The sequence below is a fragment of the Periophthalmus magnuspinnatus genome, chromosome 15, assembly GCF_009829125.3.
Source record: "Periophthalmus magnuspinnatus isolate fPerMag1 chromosome 15, fPerMag1.2.pri, whole genome shotgun sequence".
NCBI classification, from domain to species: domain Eukaryota; kingdom Metazoa; phylum Chordata; class Actinopteri; order Gobiiformes; family Gobiidae; genus Periophthalmus; species Periophthalmus magnuspinnatus.
In genome coordinates this window covers 32,002,377-32,021,208 of record NC_047140.1, presented here as the reverse complement: position 1 = coordinate 32,021,208, position 18,832 = coordinate 32,002,377, and the positions used below count along the sequence as shown (strand labels likewise).

At 43.9% G+C, this 18,832-nt stretch overlaps 2 protein-coding genes across 3 annotated transcripts; one reads left to right on the top strand and one right to left on the bottom strand.

The window, feature by feature from the left end:
- Nucleotides 1–4,037: 4,037 nt before the first annotated feature.
- Nucleotides 4,038–15,447, top strand: LOC117382476 (gap junction alpha-5 protein-like). The gene is made up of 6 exons (XM_033979658.2): nucleotides 4,038–4,152; nucleotides 7,109–7,273; nucleotides 8,389–8,670; nucleotides 9,609–9,674; nucleotides 9,743–9,891; nucleotides 12,048–15,447. The coding sequence occupies exons 1-6, from the start codon at nucleotides 4,084–4,086 to the stop codon at nucleotides 12,484–12,486; spliced, it is 1,170 nt and encodes a 389-aa protein (XP_033835549.1). The 5' UTR covers nucleotides 4,038–4,083; the 3' UTR covers nucleotides 12,487–15,447.
- Nucleotides 15,448–15,509: 62 nt separating this feature from the next.
- On the bottom strand, nucleotides 15,510–18,596 carry LOC117382405 (cytochrome c). Of its 2 annotated transcripts, none has more exons than XM_033979577.2 (3): nucleotides 18,468–18,596; nucleotides 17,269–17,443; nucleotides 15,510–16,763 (listed from the first exon to the last, which is right to left on the bottom strand). In XM_033979577.2, the coding sequence occupies exons 2-3, from the start codon at nucleotides 17,435–17,437 to the stop codon at nucleotides 16,618–16,620; spliced, it is 315 nt and encodes a 104-aa protein (XP_033835468.1). In that variant the 5' UTR covers nucleotides 17,438–17,443; nucleotides 18,468–18,596; the 3' UTR covers nucleotides 15,510–16,617. The 2 variants fall into 2 exon arrangements, with proteins under 2 accessions (XP_033835468.1, XP_055083090.1); XM_055227115.1 differs by having other exon boundaries at nucleotides 16,004–16,763; nucleotides 18,478–18,587.
- Nucleotides 18,597–18,832: the final 236 nt, after the last annotated feature.

Here is an 18,832-nt window from a genome sequence, read left to right as displayed (position 1 = left end):
ACACAAAGAACACACAGAGAACACAGAAAACACAGAGAGAACACAAAGAGAATAGAGAGAGAACACAAAGAACACAGAGAGAACAGAAAACACAGAGAGAACACAAAGAACACAGAGAGAAAACACAAAGAACACAGAGCGAACACACAGAGAGAACACAAAGAACACAGAGCGAGAACACAAAGAACACAGAGAACAGAGAGAGAAAACACAGAGAAAACACAAAGAGCACAGAGAGAACACAGAGGGAGAACACTGAGTTTTCCCTCTGAGCGTTTTGGGGGCGGGGCCTTCCAGTGGGAGGAGCGTCACCACAAATCAAAACAAAGTCATGTTTCCTCCTGACACAGACCTGACAGGGCCACAGTCAGACGCCTGAGAGACTTAAAGGAGATAAAAACATGATGAAAAGTCGTGTTATTTGTGTAAAATTGTGAGTTTTCGTTCCTCGTCATTCGAGCTTCGTGGAGACGTCAGGAGAGTTTGTCCTGGAGCGTCTGGTGTGGGTCAGATGACTGGACATGAGAAAGAGAACGAGCCTTTTCAGATATCATTTATAAATCTGCACGCCTGTTTATTTTAAAGGACAAACTTGTTTTGTCTGGGGCATTTTTAGCCTTGGGACTTGGAAGTTCCTGGGAATGTTTTTTTTTTTTTTCCCCCAAGCAGCTAAAAATACAACTTTATATCTCCACACAGATACTCGAGAATTTACTACGACCGCCTTAAAATATCCACACAAACACGACGGGACGCCTCCTGTTTGAGCCTCGTTTTTGAAGTGATATCTGATAAACCGAGTCTGTCACATGGAGTAACCGCCGTCCTAATGCATTCGAGTCCCTCACAGAGCACACAGCGAGCATTCATCCAGTCACAAGAACCACGAGCAAAACAGCAATAAACTTTAAAATTACACAGATAAAATTAAATACAAAAATAGGACCCGTTCATATGAGGTTTAATCCATGTTCTAACGCTGTTCCCTCCTCAAAAACACACTGGAGTTGGGTTTTGTTTCATTCACACATGTTTGAGTCACTTTATTATTAGTCTGTAACATCTGCAAAGCTCAAAATGCGACGTTCCACCTTGTGATGTCATCAAGTGGTAGTTTTTAACAGCTCCTTTTACCTTTAGTTCAGTAGAAATGGGCAACTCCAGGTCTGAAATGATCCAGATGATTCTATAAATGAAGGTGTGTGGAGTTTCAAAACACAGTGGAGCACTTCCTGTATCACCACATGATGACATCACAAGGTGGAACAGAGTGTTTTGTTTTTTTTCAGTTTGAGAGAAGAATTCAGCCTGAATCTGCAGAGCTTGTGTGAATGAAACAAAACACAACTCCAGCTCTGGACACGGCTCTGGACACGGCTCACGGCTCTGGACACGGCTCTGGACACGGCTCTGGACACGGCTCTGGACACGGCTCACGGCTCTGGACACGGCTCACGGCTCTGGACATGTCTCTGGGGGCCATGATGCAGTGATGGTGTTGTTAAAGGCCAGAATCAGGAGGAATGCCGGTGCGCCCGGGTCTATTGTGCCTTATACAATATGTGACTTCCTTTAAGTGACAGAAACACTAAACAGCAGCAGAGACACTGGAGGCACCGGCACCCACACACTTCCTCTGTCTGCCCCGGGGCAGAGGGGGGTGTAGGCAGCCCGAGGGGGTAGGAGGGCGTTGTAGGCAGGCCCGGGGGTAGGAGCGGGGGGTGTAGCTACTCTGCGGGTAGGAGGGGAGGGTGTAGTTGGCCTTGGGGGTAAGAGGGGAGGGGGTAGCTGGCTCTGGGGGCAGAGGTGGAGCGTGTCGAAAGCTCTAGGGCTAGGAGGGGGGTAGGAGGGGAGTGTGTAGGCTGCTCTGGGGGTAAGAGGAGAGGACGTAGGCTGCTCTGGGAGTAGGACAGGAGGCTGCAGTCAGCTCTGGGGGTAGAAGGAGAGGGTGTAGTTGGCTCTTGGGGTAGGAGCGGGGGGTGTAGGCTGCTCTGGGGGTAAGAGGGGAGGATGTAGGCTGCCCCAAGGGTGGGAGCGGAGGGTGTAGATGGCCCTGGGGGTAGAAGGGGGAGGGGGGGGGGGTAGGCTGGTGGGCGTAGGAGCGGAGGGTGTAGTCCTCGCTGTAACACCCACTGTGGCTCTACAGGACAAAGAGCAGAGTGCGTTTGACTCAGAGGCTGGAGCTGAGTCAGGGCAGATCCTGAGGCCAAACAGAATCTCTCTTCATGCTGAAGTTCTGACGTCTGATCTGGACCCTGTGCTTTCTGGACATCTACACCCACATCAGACCTACGACTGTCCCGGGACCTCCAGACAGAGTGACGCATCTACAGAGAAACACACAGGTAAACGTTTATTCTTAATAAACTTTGACCAGACTGTGTGACCCTCAGCCGTCCAAGTGTGAGCCAAAACTGACCAAACTGTGGAACATCAGACTGAAGAACACGCTGCTCTGAAGTTGTTGGAGGTTGTGATGCTGTGACCTTCTCTCCAGACTCAGGGCAGACGCAGAGATGGAAGAACACTCTGAAAATGTGTTATTTTAGTTACAGAACACTGCATTAAAATGTGTTTTGCAGAGTGTTGTTCTACATGGTCCAATCAGAGCACTGTGTTCTGAATACTTTGAATAGTTTCCCTTAATTATCGAGTAAAAATGCAGCATCTTTATGTTTGTTTCACCGATCAGAGAAGGAAACATCTCACCTGCCTCAACACAAGAGCTGAGTTTTATACTGTTCTACTGATTCTGTGCAGTTCAAATCCTTCAAATCCAAAATTGCAGGATAATTTACTGCGATGTATTAGTTTGATTTTAGAAGTTACTCTGAATACCACCAAATAAAAGAGTAACTGTACCAGATTACAGTTAAAATTAGTATTATGAGTATGTATTCTCGGAACAGTGAGTGACCTGGTGCGTCGCTCTGGGAGTTGAGGCCCCGCCCACACTGGCTCTGGACTGTGGCTCTGTTCTGTTTCTGGACACAGCAGAGGTGCAGTGTGGGAACCAGCTCTACTCCAGCCAAGAGCCCGGGTCACCTCCCTCCTCTGCCTCCACAGAGGAAGAGGCAGGGTCCCGGCTGATCCACAACATGATTTGGGAGACTCACAACAATGATTCTACTTTATAATGGAACTGCAGCTCGTGAAAGTGTTTGAGTTTCCAGAGTGCAGTTCTCTGATTGGTCCATGGGTCGGAGTTTAATGCAGGTGTTCAGTTTTTCTGTGAGTAAAGACGTTTTTAAACTTTTCTTCTGCAAACAGATGGACTTAGAGTTGTGTAAATTGTTGTGGAGACTGAAACTTCTCTCTTCCTCAGGACCCGGTGAGGCCTGGTGCGGTCGTCCTGTTGAACCAACCTGACGCCTCGGGATTAGCTCTGGTTTGGTTCTGGTGAAGTTCTGCTGAAATTTTGATTCAGGTTTAGTCAAAGTGATGTCCTGTTGAAGACCTTGATCCAGGTTTGGTTCTGGTGGAGTCCTGCTGAAAACTTTGATCCAGGTTTCATCCTGGTGAAGTCCTGCTGAAGAGTTTGATACGAGTTTGGTCCTGCTGAAGCCCATTTGAAGTCTGAGTTTGGTTCTGCTGAAAATTTTGATCCAGGTTTGGTCCTGTTGATGTTCTGCTGAAAACTTTGATCCAGGTTTGGTCCTGTTGATGTCCTGCTGAAAACTTCAATCCAGGTTTGCCTCTGGTGAGGTTCATCTGAAGTCCAAGTTTGGTCCTGGTGAAGTCTTACTGAAAACTTTGATCCGAGTCTGGTCCTAGTGAAGTCCTGCTGAAGACTTTCATCCGGGTTTGGTCCTGGTGAAATCTTCCTGAAAACGTTGATTCAGGTTTGGTTTTGCTAAAGTCCTGCTGAAGACTTTGATCCAGGTTTAGTTCTAGTGAAGTCCTGCTGAAAACTTCAATCCAGGTTTGCCTCTGGTGAAGTTCATCTGAAGTCCGAGTTTGGTTCTAGTGAAGTCCTCCTGAAAACTTTTATCCAGGTTTGCTTCTGGTGAAGTTCATTTGGATCCATTTGAATTCCGGGTTTGATCCTGCTGAAGTCCTTCTGAGGTTGAGGCTGAATTCCTGATGGCCGACTGGAGCCTGTTGGGAAATTTTCTAGAGGAAGTGCAGGAACATTCCACCTCTGTGGGAAAGGTACAGTTTTATACATCTCCTCTTTAAATATCTCAGTGTTTCAGGACAGGACGTCAGGTTTGAAAAGGTTCACTTCCCAAAACTTTTACAGGAGCAAGGAGCTTTAGAGGGAATATCACAAAACATGTACTCTGATAAATATTTATAACACCACTGGAAAAATGTGTGTTAATGAATGACATGTTACACAAAACTGACCCCTGTGAGGTTTAATCCATGTTCTAAAGCTGTTTCCTCATCAAAAACAAACCTGGAGTTGTGTTTTGTTTCATTCACACGTTTGAGTAACACTTCCTGAATTACTACATGATGACATCACAAGGTGGCAGAGAGCATTTTGAGCTTTGGAGATGTAACAGACTAATGTGTGTTTTCAGTTTGAGAGAAGAACTCAGCCTAAATCTGCAGGTTTGTGTGTTAAACATGTGAGAATGAAACAAAACAGGAGGAAACGACATTAGAACAGATCAGAGAACAGAGGAATATTGACCTTTAAAAGTTTCCTCTGATGAGAAAAACTCGTAAAACTCTATAATCCATTTGTGCAGGAGAGGCTGAGCTCGGCTGTTACACTTTTACTCAAACTGTTCATGATCAGAGCATCTCCCAAAAGTCACTCATGGACAGTCTGTCAGCCCAGTCCCATAAACACATTTATAAACACATTTAATAAATATATTTTAAAAATACATTTATACAGTGTTGTTCTTCTGACAGATAGTGATGACCTACTTTTTCAGTGATGGGTTTAAGTTCATCACCGGTGATGAGACAAAGGGCTGAGTAGAAGTTTAAAGCAGATGCTGAAGTCTGTGTGTGTTGTATCTACAGAATCCAAGACAGAGAGAAATGTTACTTCAACTATTAGTTTTCTGTAATTTCATGGAATACAATATTTGTTTTTGTAATAAAATTTAAATTTGGATTTTAAACTGTTACATAATTCCAAGACACATATATTTTAAAGGCTTTCATCAAAACAAAACCCAAGATATTTATAGGTGGTGATTTTTTTAAATGAATGTACCATTTAATGTATAAAGATGTGTAACTTGCACATCACTGAAATGTTTTTTAGAACAAAAAATCATATGTATAGTTTTATTTGCCTTCAATGATAATTTAAGATTTTTGAGGGAATTTTGGATTTATTAAAATCTTGCTGCAGTTTTAAAATCTCCTGACCAGCAGAGGGAGCACTTGCATACCAAACAGCATCATCAGCATAAAAATGTATGAGGCTTTCTCTTAAATTGCAACCAACTGAATTAATAAATACAGTAAAAAGTGATGGGCACAAAGTTGAGCTTTGGGAAACTCCTTTGCTTAAAGTGAAAAAATGTGATTTAAATCAATCAGCTGCTCCTGTCTGGGTTCAGTCTGAGAGATAATTTTGGAAACAGTTACATGAAGCATTGTTAAATCATCACGTGTTCCAACAGTGAATTTGGCGCCAATATGAAACGAAGGAGTCGTCCCAGCGCAGCCGACAGACGCAAAAACACAAACGTTTGAGCTGTAGGATGTTAGATTTTCTGATTCTAATAACAGGCTTTTATAAACAAACAAATACATAAATAAACATATAAAAAAGACAAATAATTACTTTTCACTTGACTGCTTTTACGAGCAGATCAAACAGGACATGTCGAGCCACAGCGCCCCCTGGTGTGGTAAACGCTCTGTGACAATAGTGACCACCAGCCCCGGTCACCTCCACTGCTCTGTGCTCTGCTGCAGAAAAACACAATATGGAAAATGAATAATAATTAGCGCCCCCTAGAGCAGTGTTTCCCCCAGACCTTAAGGGCCAGAGGACACATTTAAAATAGCTCCACGTTCTGTTCACGACGCACCAGAGTCTCAAACATCGCCTTATCTGTTCCACTGATGAGGCGTTGTTTGTCAAACGTTTTAGTCCAGAAATAATAAGGGTCAGTGCTGGAGTTTTAAAGCCTTATAAGGCCACGAGAATCAAACGAAACAAACGAAAGACCTGTTCACGGGTCATTCTCAGTGTGTGAAGTAACTGAACACATGGACTCAGAATATTTACCCTGAATACCAATTCTGAGTAACTACATTCAGAGTAGTTACTTTTTCAAAAACTAAAGTAGTACACTGCAGTTCTTTATCTCACATTTAGGCTCAAACTGCACAGAATCCGAGAGAAAAATATAAAACCCAGCTCTTGTGGTGAAGCAGGTGAGACTTTAACTTCTCTGATCAGTGAAATGCTGCGTCTTTACTTTATAATATAACGCGACTCTGTGTAAAAGTACTCAGAGTATTCAGAACACAGTACTCTGATTGGACCATGTGTCTGAACACTTTAAAAAACACATTTTACTGGATCAGATATCAGCTCCCAAGTATCGGTTCAGTCCATATCATGGTTGATGTAATAAAACTATTATTATCTGTCTCAGAAAAAGACTCAGAATGTTTGAAATTTATTTACACAAAGTTGTTCTGTCATTAGTTACGGGATAATCAACTACAGAACATGTTTGGATCAGTTTTGTTTCATTTTAGTTTAGTTTGAAGTAAATAAATAATGTTTTCAGCCTCTGCTCTGGTGTTAGGTGATATCGAACATTGTCAAATACTTAAAGAAACAGAATCAGTATCAGAACTGAAAAAGCTGCATCTGTGCTTCACTATTGGAGACATAATGTGAGTTATCATCATGCACTGTGCACATATATTGTTTATATTAATGTTTGTTTGTTGTTTTTTTTATTTTGTGATGGTGTAATCCTTCATTTGTCTAGAAGAGGTCATTTGATTTAGATTTGATTATTTTTAAACATCAAAAAAGTAACTGAACCACATGAAGTAACACGAGACTGAATGCACTTAACCATCAGTATACTGCATTTACATTATAAATCATGCACTGAAATCCCTCATATTAATCATAAAGTAAAGTACTACATTCATATTTTCATCCCAGGTGTGGCTGACCATCCTGTTCATCTTCCGGATCCTGGTTCTGGGCACCGCGGCCGAGTCGTCCTGGGGCGACGAGCAGGAAGATTTTAACTGTGACACTGAACAACCGGGCTGTGAGAACGTGTGTTATGACAGCGCCTTCCCCATCGCACACATCAGATACTGGGTAAAAAACACAGACAGTTTATATAAACAGAACCTTTCTCTAGTCTGTGCACAAATAACACGACAGAGGATGGAGCCGCTTTATTCTCTCTCTGTCAAATAATAGACACACGTTAAAATGTCCTCACACTGTCTCCAACATGTGACACTTGAACAACAAAATTATTTAGAATTTAAATGGGTGATAGTGGAATAAATATTGTTAGAAACAAATGCACCAGTTACTATTTTACATGCATAAATAAAATAAAATCAACCATATCTGTGACATATAATAGTTAGTATGTCCTCACATTGGCTCCTGTAATAATGAGAAAACACCACCAGATGGCGCCTCATTTTCGCGGTATAAGGATCATGTTACAAAACAAGCTAACGGCAAAATTTTACAATACGAATTAAAGCTACAAAATTTAGAATTAGCGTTCCATAATACATTAATTGCGTGTGAAAATATTGTCTAATTAACATGTGTTCTTGTATTGTTGCTAACGGTAAATTATTTTCATAAAATATATTATTTTCAACAGCAACAGAACTTACCCTCTGCTCCACAGCAACTGAGAGGAAGGGAAGCTACCAAAATAAAATACAAAGAAGCAATGTGCACTTCCGGTTTTTCAAAATAAAACGTAAAATTGATCAAATTCACATATAAAATCAAAAGAAACATAACACAAACAGAAAATAAAAATAAGTGGATTTTTAACTCTGTTACACTACGTGCTACCCGCGTTACAAACAGCTGCGGCTTTGGCTCCAATTCACTTTCTGTGTAAAAACTGTGACCTCTCTCTCTGTTTTTTGGTCTTAAATGTTCGTATTAACCCTCTACATGATCCTGGGGTTTTTATTTCACTATTGTGTCTGTAAATCAAGATATGAACATTAATAACAGACAAATTAGGTGTCTTCTTTCGCTGAGGTCGCTCCTGTTAGCGTTAGCAACAGGTTTGATTGACCGCAGTGAAGGCGGGAAGGGGCGTTACATTCAACAGTCTCGCTCCTGATTGGCTCTTTGGTTGCTCAGTCCACGTCTTCATATGCACACACACACACACACACACACTCTCTCTCTCTCTTTTTACTGAACTTGTGTCTTTTTCCTTTTTCGAGGTGTTACAGATTGTTTTCGTGTCCACGCCCAGCCTCATCTACGTGGGCCACGCCATGCACATCGTCCGAAGAGAAGAGAAGAGGCGGAGTCGACAGGAGGAGCTGGAGGACGGCCGGTCTGAGAACGACCCGGGAGGGGGGCAGTGCAGAGGGGGGGCGGACATCCAGGAAGGACAAACAGAGAAGGAGAACGTCAAGGACAAGAGAGAGGGCCATGTGCGTCTGCGAGGGGCTCTGCTGCAGACCTACATCCTGAGCATCCTCATCCGCACCATCATGGAGGTACGTCCCACAAGTATGAACATGTGAGTGTGACCATCATGGAGGTACGTCCCACAAGTATGAACATGTGAGTGTGACCATCATGGAGGTACGTCCCACAGCTGTGAACGTCTGAGAGTGTGACCTGGGACGTACACGACCAGTCAGAGTTTGGACACACCCTTCATTTTTACTGACATCAAATATATGAACCAAGATATATGGAATTATGTAGCAAAGAAAAAAAAGAAATAACTAACTTAAAAAAGCAAATGGAGGAGACTTTGAGGATTTAATTATAAAATATATTTTAATATTTTAGTTGTTGTGTTGTTTAATTACGTAATTCCATACTTCTCACTTCATATATTTGATATTCTATTTGATAAATAAAATGTAGAAAGTAGTAAAATTATTTGTGAGAAAAAATGAAACCCCAGCTCTTACAGTCTGTGTGTTAATTTTCACTGATCATATAAAGTTTTGATTGGCTGATACTGATCAGGTGCATTTTGATAAAATAACACAGGCTTTTGATGAAGTTTGGCCAAAAACAAACTAGTGAAATTTAAGCCAATAATGTGCCTCTAGCTCCCCCACCTGGGCGATCAGTGCATCTGATCGGCTCCTTTTACTGCGGCTCTTTACTCCACCCAGAGCCCAGAGGTCAGAGGTCAGAGGTCAGCTGGGCCAGGCTCAAGTCCACAGGTGACAGAGCCTTTTCTGTGACTATAGAACAGCGCCCCCTGTCTGTCAGATCCTCTGAGTCTTTAAAACTGTTTAAGAGTAGACTGAAAACCCACCTCTTCTCCCTGGTATTTAACACAATACAGGACATACAGGTGTTTTATTGTTCTATTCCTCTGTGTATCTGTAGATTTGTTTTTTATTGACTTTTATGTGAAGCTCTTTGGTTCAGCTCAAGATGTTTTAAATATTATTATGTTTTTTTCCATCAGGTGGTATTCTTGTGTCTGCAGTACTTCCTTTACGGAGTCTTTCTGAACCCGTTGTACGTGTGTAAGGTAAAAGTCGAGCACATCCAAACACATGGTCTAAGCCACACGTCTCTGAGTCCTGCTGTGTCCATCAGGCCTGGCCCTGTCCACATCCGGTCAACTGCTACGTGTCCAGACCCACGGAGAAGAACGTCTTCATCGTCTTCATGATGGCCGTGTCAGCCGTGTCCTTAGTCCTCAGCGTCCTGGAGCTTCAGCACCTGGCCTGGAAACACTGCTGCAGGTGAGAAACGAGATGAACGAGAGGAACGAGAGGAACAGGTGAGCAGAGGAAACGAGAGGAACAGGTGAGGAGAGGAAACGAGATGAACGAGAGGAACAGGTGAGGAGAGGAAACGAGATGAACGAGAGGAACAGGTGAGGAGAGGAAACGAGAGAAACAGGTGAGCAGAGGAAACAAGAGGAACAGGTGAGCAGAGGAAACGAGATGAACGAGAGGAACAGGTGAGCAGAGGAAACGAGAGGAACCAGAGGAACAGGTGAGGAGAGGAAACGAGATGAACGAGAGGAACAGGTGAGGAGAGGAAACGAGATGAACGGGAGGAACAGGTGAGGAGAGGAAACGAGAGAAACAGGTGAGCAGAGGAAACGAGATGAACGAGAGAAACAGGTGAGCAGAGGAAACGAGAGGAACAGGTGAGCAGAGGAAACGAGAGGAACAGGTGAGCAGAGGAAACAAGAGGAACAGGTGAGCAGAGGAAACGAGAGGAACAGGTGAGCAGAGGAAACGAGAGAAACAGGTGAGGAGAGGAAACGAGATGAATGAGAGGAACAGGTGAGCAGAGGAAACGAGAGGAACAGGTGAGCAGAGGAAACGAGAGGAACGAGAGGAACAGGTGAGCAGAGGAAACGAGAGGAACGAGAGGAACAGGTGAGCAGAGGAAACGAGAGGAACAGGTGAGCAGAGGAAACGAGAGGAACAGGTGAGCAGAGGAAACGAGAGGAACAGGTGAGCAGAGGAAACGAGAGGAACAGGTGAGCAGAGGAAACGAGAGGAACAGGTGAGCAGAGGAAACAAGAGGAACAGGTGAGCAGAGGAAACGAGAGGAACGAGAGGAACAGGTGAGCAGAGGAAACGAGAAGAACAGGTGAGCAGAGGAAACGAGAAGAACAGGTGAGCAGAGGAAACAAGAGGAACGAGAGGAACAGGTGAGCAGAGGAAACGAGAGGAACAGGTGAGCAGAGGAAACAAGAGGAACAGGTGAGCAGAGGAAACGAGATGAACGAGAGAAACAGGTGAGCAGAGGAAACGAGAGGAACAGGTGAGCAGAGGAAACGAGAGGAACAGGTGAGCAGAGGAAACGAGAGGAACAGGTGAGCAGAGGAAACAAGAGGAACAGGTGAGCAGAGGAAACGAGAGGAACAGGTGAGCAGAGGAAACGAGAGAAACAGGTGAGGAGAGGAAACGAGATGAATGAGAGGAACAGGTGAGCAGAGGAAACGAGAGGAACAGGTGAGCAGAGGAAACGAGAGGAACGAGAGGAACAGGTGAGCAGAGGAAACGAGAGGAACGAGAGGAACAGGTGAGCAGAGGAAACGAGAGGAACAGGTGAGCAGAGGAAACGAGAGGAACAGGTGAGCAGAGGAAACGAGAGGAACAGGTGAGCAGAGGAAACGAGAGGAACAGGTGAGCAGAGGAAACGAGAGGAACAGGTGAGCAGAGGAAACGAGAAGAACAGGTGAGCAGAGGAAACAAGAGGAACGAGAGGAACAGGTGAGCAGAGGAAACGAGAGGAACAGGTGAGCAGAGGAAACGAGAGGAACAGGTGAGCAGAGGAAACAAGAGGAACAGGTGAGCAGAGGAAACGAGAGGAACGAGAGGAACAGGTGAGCAGAGGAAACGAGAGGAACAGGTGAGCAGAGGAAACGAGAAGAACAGATGAGCAGAGGAAACAAGAGGAACGAGAGGAACAGGTGAGCAGAGGAAACGAGAGGAACAGGTGAGCAGAGGAAACGAGAGGAACGAGAGGAACAGGTGAGCAGAGGAAACGAGAAGAACAGGTGAGCAGAGGAAACAAGAGGAACGAGAGGAACAGGTGAGCAGAGGAAACGAGAGGAACGAGAGGAACAGGTGAGCAGAGGAAACGAGAAGAACAGGTGAGCAGAGGAAACAAGAGGAACGAGAGGAACAGGTGAGCAGAGGAAACAAGAGGAACGAGAGGAACAGGTGAGCAGAGGAAACGAGAGGAACAGGTGAGGAGAGGAAACGAGAGGAACAGGTGAGCGAGGGAAACTTTAAACTCTGTCATTTAACCCGAGACTCCGTGGAGGAGGAGTTTACAAATAGAAATCTCTTTGACCTGATTCCCAAACAGCAGGTGGACGATGGAGTGTCAGAGTAAAACGTCACACTCTTCATCTGCTCCTCTGTGATTTCAGGCAGCTGCTTTGTGCTGGGACTGTGACAAAACCTGAGGAGCCACGTTTGACCAGACAACTCTCTCTGTCCCCGCCCCCGCCTTCAACCCCGCCCCCTGACTTCAGCCAGTGCGTCATCGGCTCCACCCACTTTCTACCCATGCCCTTCCCTCAGCACCGTTTGGCCAACCAGCAGAACTCCGAGAACATGGCCACGGAGAAGAGCAACATGGCCGCCGCGGAGGAGGACTTCCTTCAGAGCTCCTGCTACAGCCCGGGATGGAACGAGACGGGGACGAATCCTCCAGAGAGCGAGGCGAGCTACAACCCCCCAGCGAGGAGCGACCACGAGAGGCTCCTGCTGTGTCCCAACATGGCCCTGGGTCAGAAAGACAAGAGACGCTACAGCAAAACCAGCGGAACGAGCAACCGGAGCCGGGCCGACGACCTCTCCGTTTAACCTTTGACCTTTAACGTTTAACCTCACGAGACACGCGCAGACTTTATGAACCTGTACATTGTGTATTTATGAACACGCGACAATGATCCGTAGCCTACTGTGATGTGGTTTACCATATGACATCACCGTGTTCTATCGGCCAATCACATTTAACACAGATGACATCACACATTCTACGGCCAATCACATTTAACACAGATGACATCACACATTCTACAGCCAATCATATTTAACACAGATGACATCACACATTCTACAGCCAATCACATTTAACACAGATGACATCGCACATTCTACAGCCAATCACATTTAACACAGATGACATCACACATTCTACGGCCAATCGTATTTAACACCGATGACATCACACATTCTACAGCCAATCACATTTAACACAGATGACATCGCACATTCTACAGCCAATCATATTTAACACAGACAGGGGCAGATCAAATGAATATACACACACTCGTTCATACACCAGTGCACACAGAAACTGGGGGTGAGTTGGGTTAAGTGTCTTGCCCAAGGACACAATGACAGCGTTCAGTATGTGCATGTGAGAGCTGGATTTGAACCGTGAATCTTTGGATGATATTTGGATCTTTGGACTGAGCGAACAGAAATGATCCAGTTAAACTTTTGTGATTCACCTTTTGGATATTTTATGTAAATCAATAAGATTCGCTGTTACGGCCCGAGACTCTGACCAGCTATAATCCACCACACAATCTCCAAACACCAATACAAACTCTCAAAAACAACCCAATTAAAAAGAACTTACCCGACACAGACATATTACATCATCACCGCTGCTTTGTTAATGTGGGACGGGGCATTATGATCCCGGACGAGCCCTGATTCATGACAGCCCAGGTCATCCAGGGTCAGGAAAGTAACAAAAACAGATGGAAAAATGGTGAAATAAAGAAGTAATTAAATGTACAGGGTTGTAAAAGGGAACGTAACAAAAGTGGACTAAAATATTTACGAAAATGTGTAAAACAAAAGAAGCAAAGACAGCAAGTCCAACAGAAAACAAGCTTTGTGTCTCAGAAAACTGGTCACGTGGCTGATTAAAAATGAGTGACAAAACTAAGAGACACTGTAAATGTGAAGGAAGAGATTGGAGACCAGACAGAGAGATGAAAGAAGTTTATCTGATCAGATGAATGAAGTTACAGACATCGGCACGTGTTATGTTCAAGGGAGTTTTTCCAGTATTTACAGCCGGAGAAAGGTACTATCTATAGACGACTGCTCCTATAACGACTTAAACTCATTCTACACACTGTCTGTACAAGGTCAGAAATGGATAAACCGTTAGCTGTTCACAGGAAGGTAGAATAATGTCTCTAAAAGATGCTGCGGTCACTGAAAAGATGGATTACACGACGTCAGTTCAACCTGAAGATGAAGAGCTGTGTCATGTGACAGAAGAGTCGACATCGTAAAATAAGTCTGTGTCGCGTTTTTACTGAGAAACAAGTTCACCTCCATGTTTAAGACTCACAGGATCCAACACGAGGTTTAAGAGTAAAACAAAAATCATGCTCTCAAACACATAACACAAAAACAAACACGAGTCACAGCCTACAAACAGAATCGAGCGACGAAGGACAACGAGAGACACATAAATCACAAATACTAACGGCAAATAAGTGTCTCAAAACGCACAAAGTTACACACGAGGACAAACAGGAGACGAAATGAGACACAGACAGAATGGACGACTGGACGCACAGGTCAGAGGACACAAACAGGTGAACTGAGTCTCCTTAAGTCGAGGGAGGAGCTGCAGGTGAGACGCAGGACGGGACAGGCGAGGAGACAGACGTCCAATCACCAGCGAGAGATCACACAGACAGAACATGAGGAAACACACGAAAAAAACAAATAACAATGAGAAGAGCTTAAATCCTACAGCCGTGACAGCCAATCTGAGAGTATGACATCATCACATATGACATCATCACTTATGATATCATCACTTATGACATCACCATCATAGTTTTGTAGATTGGGACATTGTATTTTTGCCGTGAAATATCCAAAAGCTAAATCCACAATGTTTAACCTGATCATTTCTCTTAGACTAGACCCAAGAACTCACTGTGTCACAACAAAAAACTGTTTAACATTATTCATTTTACGTGCTCCCCGTCTTTGGCCGATAGATGATGGAGTTGTGTGTCGCTGGTGTTTAACTCTTCGTCACATCGGCTCCAGATCCTGCTGCTTTTCTGGGTCATTTTCAGAACAAATTCACTCAAACTGTTTTATAACACGGCTACTATTGTGAAGCTGATGTGGATTATAAAAAGATACAGCCCAAGTCTCTAATTCTCTTACTCCATGACGTCCAAACAGTAACACAACACAACACACACACAAACACACATATTCTGTTGTGTTCAATGGATTATGTTAATTTGAATATTATTTACCTGATTTTCTACTGTTGCCATGACCCTAAACTCACTGTTGCATCACCCACACTGCAGCAAACAAACAAACAAACAAACAAACAAACAAACAAACAAATAAACTAAAAACTTACAACTGCCAATTTGGGTAAAGTGGCACTGATGCTTCACAGCCAGATGGTTTGGGGTTCGATTCCCGGGTCACAGGCCTCTCTGTGTGGAGTTTTGCATGTTCCTCCACAGTGACACTGACAGACGGGTCAAATGCAGAGGACTAATGACCCATCCGTCCATGTCCTTCCTCTGATCCGGGGCGAGGTCGGGGGCAGCAGTCTGAGCGGAGACTCTCAGACTTCCCTCACCCCAGACATGTCCTCCAGCTCCTTCTGTGGGACCTCAAAGTGTTCCCAGGCCAGAAAGACACAGTCCCTCAGTAAATGACCCTGTGGAATAAAACTCACCTGATCCTCTGACTGAACCAGTGGGTTTTTGATCATTGACGTGTTTCACTCTCAGAAATCTACAGCTGTGATTCTGACCAGAGTCCTGTAAAAATCAGGTGAATTGTATCTGCAAAGACACTCAGTGAACTTGAAGTATGTTTTGTTTATGTTTATTAAATTCATGTAAAAGACCAGATTTGTTTTTAATAAATAACTGGAGATTATCAACTAATACAAGGTCATTACTCGGCTCGTTTAAACGCGGCCAGTCAAACGTCTGGACACAGCCTCTCATTCAGTGTTTCCTTATTTTTACTAATTTCAACATTTTATGCACACAGAACACATCAAATATATGAAGCAAGATGTATGGCATTATGTAGTAAAGAAAAGAGGTAAATAATTAAAAAATATACATTTCATATTCAAACCCTCAGAGTCGTCTCTTTGTTTTGTGCAGCTCAGACCCTCGTCCTTCTCTCAGTTTCATGATGAAGTCTCCAGGTTTTCACTTCACAGCTGAACCTCAGGGTCAAGACAAAAGTGAAACCAGCATCAAAGCAAAGAGTAAAGGGTTTTTAACTTTTAAAATCAAAACAGGTTTTGAGTCATTTATTATTTATTTTTTTGTTTTCTACATCCACATGTGTCACTCATATTTTTGATGCTTCAGTGAGAATCAACAGACTGAATAATCGAGGAAATGAAGAAGAAACAGAAATGAAAAAGTCCAAACGTTTGACTGGTCGTGTAATAAATAAATGATATTTTCAGTGGCGTCAGAGTGAGGCCTGTTCATGTTTGAGTTGGGGGTGAGGTTCTGGTTCAGGCTGATCCTGAACAGAATCTGACACATTCACCTTGAAAACAAAATCAATGCAATAAAATATCAATAAAATAATAAGTTATGGTTTATAATACTTTAATAAATGGATAAACTTGATAGACCGTCTTCCATGTGCAAAATTCTAATAACATTACAGATACAGGTGAACTATGGGGCTGCACACACACACTCTTTAAAATAAGTTTAATAAAAGTTAAACGGGTCACATGTGATGCAGTCGATTGCACAGATATTCTTTAAAACCGCAGAAAGGCGCCTGCCGCGTCGTGTTCCCACCGAGCGATGAGGAAATACAGCTTCACCGAAAAGATTAGACCCAAGTCAGATTCAGCACAAAGCGCCAAACCCCAAACCGAACATTTAAAATAAGCAAACAATAACACAAAATGAAATATATAATATTGTTCTACAGATGTTATGAAGTGGCAGACTTCAGGTACGCCACCACATCCTGACGCTCGCCCTTTTTCTTGATCCCGGCAAAAATCATTTTGGTTCCAGGAATGTATTTTTTAGGGTTTTCCAAGTATTCCAACAGGGTGTCCTCATTCCAGATGATTCCTGGATGCAAAAAAAACAAAAACAAAAAAAACGTTCCATTGAGCCTTCTTTTAGAAAACAGGGTCAAAGGTAAAGGGTCAGGGGTTAATCCAAAACATGCACCACAGTAATGACTGTGGGACTCATGTCTTAAGCTTTAAGTCTGTGCAGTTTATACATAAATGTCCACGTCACCAGACGGACGGGAATGAGTTTGCTGTGACATTTACCACAATAGAACTTAAGATTATAGTTGATCTGATTGAAAATCCTATGTATTTAAGTAATATGAACTATATTAATAGTACTACTAAAATAAATCAGCTGTTGATAATTTGATACTAACTCTGTGACGTGTATTAAAGCTGCCAACAGTGTAATTATGGAGACATTCATGTGAATTAAATTAGATATTACACAGACCACGGGCTCTGATTATCAGGAAAATAACCTCCAAACCATTATTATGAAGTGTATTATCAAGCTTTAAATCTCTGAGGAAGAAAAGGAGCCTGAGACGACAAACCTTTGCTCTTGTTGGCGTCTGTGTAGGAGTACCCGTCTGCCATGCCCGTCTTACGCCCAAACAGACCCCACAGGTTGGGTCCGACTTTGTGCTTGCCTCCTTCCTCTACAGTGTGGCACTGGGCACACTTTTGTACAAAGGCCTTCTTTCCTTTGGCAATGTCACCCATCGTTTCCTGTCGAGAAAAAGAAACCGAAGGTCAGAGAATCTGCCCCACACACTGTCCACTTACAACCTGCAAAAAGCAACAGTATCTGTCTGAATCTCTGATCTATTCTTGGAGAGAGTTGATAAGTTCTAGGGTGACCAGCGCCATCTTTGAAGGTTGTGTAAGGTAACTGCAGCACGCGCCACAAGGGGGCGCCACACGCAGCCGTTATACCCGGGATTATGCCCGTTTTTAAAGTATTGTTTTATGGTTTTCGCGTCTTTAACAACATATATATTCAAACTACATAAGACGTGGTATATTTAAGATCTCTAGGTGTGAATACATTAAAGCAAATTCCCATCAGAACAGAGCAGGTGACCTCCCTGTCCTTACATGACCCTCAGGACAGAGCAATAAGGGAAAATACGCCCAAAACAGACACGTAAAACACGTAACCTGGAGTCTAAAACACGCAGTGCTTCCACATCAGCCTGGTCTACACGTTATTACAGGAAAAAGGTAGAAGTAAAGTCAGTAGTAACAGGTCCAAACGACCCGCTCCAGCTCCAACATGGCGGATGGTACGTGACAGACTCATCCAGCTCCAACATGGCGGATGATGCGTGAGCCGCTGTTTCTTCATCCTCTTCCTTCAAGGACAAACTCCGCTCTGCTCTGGACTTTTTACTGTGTGAATGCTCGTTTTGTGAGTGAACATTAAACGCCTTAAACACATGTGTAATGAGCTGAAGGACACAGCTCTGGTCACAGCTCTGGTCACTGCAGGTCACAGAGGAGGAGGACAGAGGTTTGATAACGACACGGACATGATGCTGGACAGACGAGCAGGTCTCCTGTCCCTGAGCCTGTGTCTCCTCTGGATCAGCTCCATCAGGGCGGGTTTCAGTCACAGATCTTCCCGGTGTTCTCCATCATATTCTCAGATTCTCCTCCCGGTCAAACCGGCTCAGTTTAACGTTACTAAACAGCGCGCGCCAATACGTCATCTCTGCACAGTCTCCCCTCACAGCCCGGACATAAGACTCACCTGTCCTGACCTGTCCTGTCCTGTCCTGTTCAGGTCCCCGTGAGCCTCGGGACGTGTAGATGCTCTGTGCTGGACGGTTCCGTTGTGTCGCGGACAAAAAGGTCACTGCGCTTTAGCGGCACCGGCTGTTGACGTCATGACGTCACGTGGGAACGTGTTTCCCTCGCGTTATATCAACTGTCAAATGGACGAGTGACGTGAATGAGCTCTGATAATACATTTATATGACTTCTACGTGACTCCAGGTGACTCTTCGTGACTCTGTATGACTCTATGTGACTCTATGTGACTCTATGTGACCCTATATGACTCTCTATGACTCTGTATGACTATGTGACCCTGTGTGACCCTATGTGACTCTATGT